Consider the following 9,679-nt stretch of genomic DNA (forward strand, 5'->3'; position numbering starts at 1 on the left):
ACGCACTCGCACATCTCAAGTTCCCAAAAATACTTTATTTATAACAATATATCCATTATCACATGACTCAAAAATACAGATATACTTTTTTTTTTCTTAACTTTACATTCCTTTTAATAAAAAGATTTATTTTCCATTTACAAAGGGAACATGGATCTAATTACTTTAAAAAAATAGAATGATCGAGTTAAAGGCATTTCACCTCCAGTTTGGATGAGCTGGGATAAAGCTGAACCCCGCGGGGATTTGGGGGTTTTGACAATCTTTAGCAGAACATTCCTTTATGTATCACAGTCTCATTCACCCTTCTCCAGAAAAGCGTAGCTAACACTGTACATTCAAAATGCAGGAGAAAGATTTAAATCCTTTCATAGGCAAAAATGAAGGCCCAATGGTATTTCTGTCAATAAGGGTTTTAAAAAACAAAAGGAAATATCTCTAAAGCCAGGCATGAGTGGCCAAGGAGCCTCTAAGAGCCCCATGCTGGTGCGTTCCCAGTGGGACGGTTTATTGCTGGTACGAGATGTCAGATGTTGACACCATGAAGTCGTAAAGAAGAGGATGTTGTACCTCACGCTACTTCCTAGTGAAGCACCTTTCTGAAAATAAAACCCAAATGGCATCAACTCTAGTCTCCAGGATGCATGATTTGTCTGTGTGCTTTCCCAGTGCCATCGCAATGGCAACAGCGACAAATGCGCATCGTCCCACAGAGACACCTACAGAAATTCATATACAACGCGCAGCATCGCGCTTTAAATGGAAGGACCCTAGAAACTTGGGTTTTTCCCACAGCAGATGCAATAAATCACAATGTCCACAGGGAAGCTGTCTCAGTATCAAGAGGTTTCTTCTCTCAGTCCCGACTTGCAGCATCTGCAAAGGCCAACAGAGCGGAGCAGGGAAGGAAAATTGGCGAGAACCGCCTTCTACTTTCTTCAATCACAAAACACAAGTGAGAGGTCAGTGTAACAGGGGAAAAATGTATTTTTTTCTTTTGGAAACAGGTGCCAGAATCTGACTAGAAGTGGTTTTTTGTTTTCCTTCTTTACCCAAAAGGCCAAATTCACAGACCCTGGGCCATGCTGCTGCATGGGCAGTTGCATTGGGGCTGGTTTATTTTCCCTCTCCACCAGCAAAACCGCCTATCCCTGCAACATCTTTTATAGTAGGGGGATAAGCCCCATAATACAGGGGATATATATGAAGACAAGAGTGATCTCTACTCTTCCCTCAATTTCTGCCTCCTCTATAACTCACAGGAAGGAAAAACCACAAAAACTTGTGTTTTCCTACTCCTGATTTCCTTCTCTTCCTTCCCCTGCGGTGACAGCAAGGATTCACATGGTGACAGCAAGGATTCACATGGTGACAGCAAGGATTCACATTCAGAACCTGAAAGGCAGCTTAAAGAGATCAACAAGATGCAAATGGACCCCCATTCTAAAAAACAGAAGAGACAAGGGGTTGTTTGCAAACAATCCTGCTCAATGGCTTTCTTCAACAGCAAATGCTTCACAGCAAATGCTGTTCAACCCCCAACAAGTCCTCAAGTCCTTCTCTTAAAAACTTTTCTCCCAAGTGCCACGCAGGCAAATAAGAGTCAGAAAAAAATCAGGCCTTCATCTTATTTTATGAATAAATCCAACCTTCTAAGAATACTGTAGGTTTCATCTTCACAGTAAGGGACTTAAAGGATCTTCAGAGAAATGGAAATGGCCAGGAAAGGTAACGCGCTCTCAACTGTTACGAATAAATGCTGCAGGACAATTCCTTTGCTATGTAAAGGTTTTCTCCCCAAAGAGACCAACCTTTTCTAGAAGCGGGTGTAAAGTCAAACAGTTCGCTTCTGTTCAGGTTTGTGTGTAGGGGGGGCAAGATCAAGTAAAATAAAGGCAGTGCGGAGGTAGACAGAAGAAATTCCCCAAAAAGAAAAGATGCGATCACAGCTCTATCCCATCCCTGCCCTGTCAGCGCTTGGCTTCGAGGAAACGGACACTGGCAGGTCACCAGCTTTCCCGTTCCTTTCTGTGCTAAAAAACGGCACAACAAATCAACTTCACAGCTAAATATGGAGCCAACGTCTTCTGTGGAGGCTGCTCTGGAGAAAACCCCTTCTTCCCTACCACACCAAGCTCCACATTAAGCAATTTCCATGAAGACATGGGTATTTCCTTCTCCTGCAACGTGGTTTCACAGACTCCAATGAACTAGCGGAGACCACAGGCACTTCATAGTAACAGCGATTTCAGTGCTGGGCAAGCGTGACACAAATAAAACCCCCGTGGCAAAGGGATTTGGGACTCTCTCCCCAAGTCATTTTCTTATAACAGGACGGGAATAACAACTGGCCAGTGGATAATTAAATATCATACCAGAAAAAGAAGGGTAGGTCAGAAAGAAAAACAAACAAATAATCAAAGATAATATTGCAACATGAGTGGAGGAATATATTAAATTCTTCTTGCCTCGGAGGACACATTCCCCTCTACTCCTTACTTCTTTTTCTTTCTTTCCTGAACACAACGAGGACAAAACCTACATGGAAAGAGAGGCAGTGATTAGTTCCTGAAGTTAAGGACACATAGCCCAAAACCTTTTTATTATTTGGGAACGAGCGGGTGGGAGGGTGGTCGAAAAGCAGCCCATTCAAGTAAATGCACCAATTTCCAGGACATTGCTGGAACAAATGGACAAAGGGAACCGCAGCAGCTCGGGTGGGTAGAAGTGACAGCACTGGGAAGGTCCCAGGGCTTGTGATTCACTTGATTTCCTTCTCCTACAAGTTGCTCCAAGTAAAAAGAAAGTTACTCCAAGTAACCCCTCCAAGTTTGCCACACAAGCTTCCTCAATGGGCAACTGAAAATAAGCACGTTCCTCTGACTCACTCCTTCCTCTAACTCTGACTTAAGCTTCTGATGGGCACCTTGTTAATTAGACAAGAGGAGCCCATTAAATAGAAACTAAATACAGAACAAGCCTACGGTTCTTTCCAAGATGAGCACATAAATAGAACCTAGAGCAGGCTTCAAACTCTGCTTCCAGAAGTGGAAAAATGTGATAACACAGCAAACCTGAGCTGGATCACATACACATGCACACAAGCCTCACATTGAAACCTGCTGTTTATCGCACAATTTTGCATACGCCCAGGTCCTTGTTTTGCTCCCACTAGAATCTAAAGGCTCTCGTGGAAGGAGATATTAGGAAAAAGGTTCCCCTTGTACCTTCTACATTTGCACAAACGCAATCCCAAGCCGTAGAGGATACAAACCCCCTGAGGACAAGAGCAAAGCTTCTCTGTCGGGAAGGGTCGCAATGGGGTTTTGCGATTCTTGAGGGATAATTTAGCTGGATAAAAATCAGAAAGCCGTATGTTGTCATACTCACCACTTCCCTTTTGGCTTGGTGGTGAGGTCCACACAGGCAAAGTGGAACCACTCGATGGGGCACTGCAAAACAGAAAGGAAAAACCCTCAGAGGAGATGCTCAGCGTTTCACAAACATTCACTTTGTACAACCTAATCGAGCGAGCCCCCCCACTAGGATTTCACAGCGCTGTGACGAAGCAAACACCTGAAAATAAATAATCTCCAGTGCTTACGTCTGGGTTGTCACAGCCAATCATCTCTCCGTAGGACACCTGGTGACACAAGCAATAGGTGGGTTCGTTGGGGTCCACCGGCATGTCCAGGACATCCGAGGGATGCACCGACAGGATGGTGTCAGCAAACTCAGACCTGCGGACGAGGAAAAGGTTGAGGACAACACACTCGGCACCCGCAGGCAACACCGTGTCCCCAAGATCTAAATCCCACCTGGGAAAAGCGGCTTTAACAAGATCTTCCCTAAAACACTCTGACTCTACATTAGAGTTTAGACCATGTTATCACGTATTAGCCAATAATTAAAACAATAAGATAGGTTGGATCAAACCCAAACCATGAGCTTGACTATAAAGGATTAAGAGAATAATTTGCAGACACCAGGGCTACAATAACAAAATTAACCTACAGATCACTTCTCCTTCTTCACAGAAGAATATCCCCCACCTCCTAATCTGTTTTAATATACATTATTATCTCGTTATCCGTTACGAGTGAACCTGCCTGCTCTGACAGGAATGTAAATATCAATGCAAATATCAGAATTGACAGTGTCCCTTTAGTACCCATCGTATCACAGAGGGGACATGCTTTGCTCCTTGCTTCACAAAACCAAATTAGATTATTCAAGCCTATCTAAAGACACAATTGCCTAAAAACAGCCCCCAGAATTCTCCAAGAGTTCTAGATAACAACACGACATCCGTTTTTCTCTTGATGGGTGTTACTTTTTACAATCAAGACCACAAGCAACTGTTAAAAATAGCCCCGTGACAAAAATCAAAGCTATTTTCCCCCAGCTTGCCAAGAGCAGCGAGTCTGATCTTGTCCTTCCAGCCCGAGGGCATTCCAGGCACGTCCACCTGCCGAGCAAGGAGTTAATTAACAAAGCAGGACGCTAATGAAATGGGAGTGAGACCACAACACTCCCACCGCAGATCACCGGCCAGACCTGAGTCATAAATAGGGTAACACGAGCTTGTGGAAAATTCATGAAGTGTCAAGGCCGAGTCCCCGCAGCTGCGGCTGGGTCTGTCTTACCCTCCTTTGAGTTTCTTTTTCTTGGGTGTATCTTCCTCAGACGCTCGTCTGCCTCGGCCGCGGGAGCTTCTTTTGTCCTTCTGACTCCGTCCCTCTGTAAAGGGAAAAAAATCCATCATTTCAACCAATTTGAAAACCAGAAACATCTCCAAACGTTTCGCCTTCGATGCGTTTATCATTTTGAAAACCTTATTTCATACATAAGCGAATACAAAACGCTGAATCTGAAATGTGTTTTTGTGCCACAAACGGGCAAGTAGTAGAGCAAGAAACTCTTGCGTTCACAATTTTGGCAATTAAATCACTGCAGTACAATACGAGCCCGTATCATTGCACACGATATAAATAGCATCGTATTTGATTAGACATGCTGTAATATTTCCTTTTAAAACCTCAGTACGCTTATAAACGCTCAGCCAGTCAATTGGTTCCTCAATAACTAACGTAACTTATTTTAATCCATGACCTTACCCCTTATTTCACAGTTCAAAGGCATAAAGCTGCGCTGGCGTTCGCCACGCTTGGGTTTCACTGTCGTCACACGAGATTTCCACTACACATTACAATAAATGGTACCGTGCCTTTAACTCCTAACTTTTCTCACTGTTTTTAGCTCGATTAGCACTCACATTCTGGCAAAAAGGAGGAAAAAAGACAAACATCTTCTCCTCAAAAAGAGCTTAGAACTGACTCAGTAACAGTTCAAGCCTGAAGCTAAAACTGTTACACTCCAGAGCTGTAAGAACACCAGCTAGAATTTTCCTCATCTACTGCCCACTGTAAATATTTGAAGAGTACTAAAAATAAGTAGAGAAGACACTATGGTGTAACTTTTCTCCCTCCGGAATATTTTGGCCTCTCTGGTTCGATACGCACAGAAGGGTTGTCAAGCGCCTCAAAGTTACGCACTTTTCAGGCTTCGAGATCCAGAGTTTTCAAAGTCGCTGCCTTCCAGTTTATCTTTCAGATCCGCTTCGAAGCGCGCCAGGTCGGCGTCCAGCCGGCGGATGTGCTTGTCCACCTGCGCAAAGGGCAAACCGCAAACTCAACTGGGAAACAATACATTAAAATCCTCAAATGAGAACAGGAAGGTCTGGTGACTTGGCCTTTATCGGCAAGAACGGGAATATGCGACTTCAGAGCAAGGTGTGAAAGGGGGAGCAAACTATGGACCAAAGGGAAATGGGAGATGCAAAGGGAATTAGCACAGAGGAAAACCAGAAAAAGCCAGAGGAAAACAGGCAAAACAAAAGGATCCAGTTCCTCTACAGACAAAGGAAAAGGGGAGGAGGTGGCACAAAGCAACTCGGACTCACGGTCGCAGAACGAAACAAGACGATGAGAAGTATTAAAAATAACTTTTTTCTCCTTGCAATTTTCAAAATGCCCATGAAAAAGTGTTGAGATCAGCCTGTTTTTCCCGGCTTTTCACCGGGATCCTCTTAAAAGAAATTTAGTAATAAATACAGGCTTCTGCTGACTCCAATATTGAGAAAAATCCACGCTCAGCAAGTTCCTTGTACCATCCTGGCTACAATAACATAGTTTACAGAACAGAGAAGTAACAAGGGTATTTCAAGCCACCCCCAGATTGTGTTTCTGCAGCACCTTGTCCTCAAATTACCCGTTATCTAGAACGCTTCTCCATCCCTGTGAAGTAATTTCCCTTCCTGCAGTATTTGATGGCAATAAGCATCTCTAGAAGCTGGAGGAAACACGTCAAGTACAGTTAAATGTATAAAATAGAGAGAAAGAAAAGTTGTTCAAGGGACAGCTAAATGGACATAAGGAGTAGGGGCAGAAGAAAAGTGGAAAGCTGCATCTTAAAATAATATTCTCCCACCAGGTCTATTGAGGGAAGTTTGGTGTCCAACATACAACCAGAATGGTGGAGCTGACAGGGCCACTCTGACACTTGGAAACCAAGGAAATTGAAGATATTTCCTTTAACTCTTCCACAACGTAGAATTCTACTTCAAAAACGTTGCTTACAGATAAGAGCAGCCCTAAATAAATCAGCGGGTGACCGGGGAGCCGCTGGGGAGGAGGGAGCGTGGTAAATTTGCTGACATTATTACACATCAGAGCGATCAAGAAATCTCCAAGCAGGATCACAAAATCATAGAATCACTTAATCCCGGGTTGGAAGGGCCCACAAGGATCATCTGGTCCAACCTGGGCATAATCCCAGCTTAGACGAGCTGGCCCAGCGCCTTATCCATCTGAACCTTAAATGTGACCAACACTGGGGAATCCACCACTTCCCTGGGGACATTATTACAATGCCTGATTGTTCTCATCGTGAAAAATTCCCCTCTTGTGTCATTTAAGCCTACTTGACACAGAACCGATAAAACAAGAGGAGGCTTCCTGGAGAGGGCAACAGTAAGAACAATAAGCTTGCAAACTCCTACTTTGTTTCAGTCAGATATTCCAGAGCAAACCCCTTTTTAAGAGAAGCCCCGCTGGCCGTGATCCTCACCATCTCGTAGGTCTGCATGGCCAGCTGCACTTTATCGTCGCTGTACTCCTTGCATTTGCTGTAGGCGCTCTGGATTTTCTTCAGGTGTTCCACTCGCTCCTCGGGCAACATGTTCTTCACGGATTCAATGTATTCTGCGGCGAGACTGTCAATTTCTGCTTTCTTATCTGAAAAGCACACGTGAGAAAGTCATCATCCAAAGGCACCGTTTTCTCCTTCTACCTCTCTACAGTACCTACAAGACCCCCCCTGACAGTTTTTCTGGCTTCCCCATATCCCTTCATGTATCTATGTTTCTTTAAAAAAATTGAAACAAACGTATTCGCTCTTCAAAACTTGTGTGATTCTGATTTATTAAGTGTTTCACAGTTAAATTCAGAGGAGGAGCTCAAAGTTCAGACCACAAACAGACCCACGTGTTCACAAACTTCAGCTTCTGCCCATAGGCAGAACGTTGCATTTGCTGGGCAGCTGTTTACCATTCTAATGCTTCAGATTGAAAGTCTTTAACGCACAACCAGACACCAAGATAAGCCTCAAAAAAGATTTAGTCTTGCAAGTCACGGCAATTACAGCTCAGTAGTTGTGCAAATATGCGCAAGTGAGGCCATCCAAGGGGCCTATTGGGTGCAGTGATCACACGCGACAAACTAACACAAAACTGCTGGGAAAAAATCAAATTCTATGAACTGGAGTCCTCTTGGAAAATTAAGAAATGCTGCGGAGCGCTCAGGTCGAGAAAGGGAAGAGCAGTAGAGGGGAGATGTGTCCTCTAAATCTGAATGTCTCCTCATCCTTCAGGTGGAGGATCTGGTCAGACTCACCGAAATCCCTGAAAGTGTCGTCATTATCATTTAAATGAATAAATCCTGTCAATTGCCAACCTACGGATATGTAAATCCTGTCAGCTTTGGGTCAGTCTGCTCACAGGACAAAGAGGCACTTGCAAACACCTCATCAGGAGCCACAGGCACCGCTGACCTTGCAGCTTTAGACATTTGAAGCTGCACAATTCACTGTCTTGCTTTAACACATCTCGAGACTGTTGGACAAAGTGTCCCTGAGCTGAACGTCACTCATTAGACGCTAAAATGATTCTGTAACCAATATGCAAATGTGCAACCAACTGGTTCTTCAGAGGTCTCCTGAGGGAGATATGGTTTTGTAAATAACATCTGGTCCTTTTCTATCTGGCGTATTTGACTTTATTCCAGCATCCAGGCTTGGGCAGCTCTACAATAAACAGTACCTCGTATCTTGAAACAGAGAAATAAGCTTAACAGCAGAGCCAATTATACTGTTAAGCGTCATTCTTTATTTTATCAGCGCTGGGGATCATCGTCCATAAGTGCTCCAAACACTGGATGCTCTTGCGTTGCTTATATTCACATAATTATTACATATGCATTACAATTTTTGAAAAATTTGACATACATTTATACTAAGAAATAATTGATGATGTTAGCTATAATTGTTTAGTTTCTCACAATACATGTATTAATTAATAGTTAAACATAAAGTAAGCACTCTGCTTCTAAACAATGTGTCACTTAACCTTTTGTGTCCCTCTTGTCGTGCAGAAGGATCTAAAACTTAAGAAACATCCCCTCGTTTTGCAGGTGGTCAGGAAGCATTTATCTCTTGTCAAATGGTTAATGATGGGTACGTGTTTTGTAACTTAATCACAGTGTACATTAATTTAGCAGCTTCTCTCCACTCTGTCTGCTCAACCGGGCTGTCCTGGGCCAACAAACGCACCTTCTGTCCTCTGATCCAGCTCCCGCATCAGCTGGAAGTTCCTCTGCAGCTCACACGGCAGGTTCTCGATACCTGGAACGGAAAGATCCATCAGCTCCACCGCTCGTTCTCCCCCCGAGACCCCCGCACCTCACACGGGGAAACCGCAGTGACCGCGCGTTTGGCTCAACGTACCGTAAAGCGCCCGCTGGCACCGGGAGAACGGACGGACACGCTCGGGCCCCGAGGTGACGGCGCACAGCGGGGCAGGAACCGCGGAGCCCCGCGCATGGTGCTGCCGGGCGGCGGGGGCCGGCGCGACCCGGCCGGTGCCACTGCGGGGACCGCCCGGAGGGGCCGCTGCGGCCGGGCCGCTGTCACCGTGCCGCCCGCCACGGCTTCCGCGCCCGGCGCGCAGCGATGACGCACCACGGCGGCGGCTGATGACGCAGCACGGCACCGCCCCGCCGGCCAGCCCGTGGCGCAGCTCTAATTCCCGCCGCCGCCCCCGCCGCGGCCGCCGCCGTGTCCGCCGTTTACCCCCCCGCCCTCAGCCACCCGCCGCCCCCCCCCCGGCCCCGCGCTCACTGTCCAGGTAGTGCTCCAGGTACATGGCGGTCGCCATCTTGCACCCCGCTTCCCGCCGCCGCTTCCCGCCGCCTGCCGGGCCCGCATTACAAGCGCCGCGGCTCCGGCCTCATCCCATATTCACAGCGCGCCCAGCGCCTATTGGTCGCCGGGGACGCTCTCGCTGAATATTCATGAGGGGGCGTGCCCATCGGGGGGCGGAGCCTCGCTTCCCGCCTCACGGCGT

General features: G+C 46.0%; 1 protein-coding gene across 1 annotated transcript; it reads right to left on the reverse strand.

The window, feature by feature from the left end:
- Positions 1-17: 17 nt before the first annotated feature.
- ING5 (inhibitor of growth family member 5) lies at positions 18-9,610 on the reverse strand. The gene is made up of 8 exons (XM_082056739.1): positions 9,454-9,610; positions 8,887-8,958; positions 7,129-7,295; positions 5,556-5,667; positions 4,647-4,740; positions 3,605-3,740; positions 3,391-3,452; positions 18-2,538 (listed from the first exon to the last, which is right to left on the reverse strand). Exons 1-8 carry the CDS (start codon positions 9,488-9,490, stop codon positions 2,496-2,498), a joined length of 723 nt encoding a protein of 240 aa, XP_081912865.1. The 5' UTR covers positions 9,491-9,610; the 3' UTR covers positions 18-2,495.
- Positions 9,611-9,679: the final 69 nt, after the last annotated feature.

Source organism: Streptopelia decaocto, assembly GCF_964273445.1.
Source record: "Streptopelia decaocto genome assembly, chromosome: 6".
In the NCBI taxonomy this organism is placed as follows: domain Eukaryota; kingdom Metazoa; phylum Chordata; class Aves; order Columbiformes; family Columbidae; genus Streptopelia; species Streptopelia decaocto.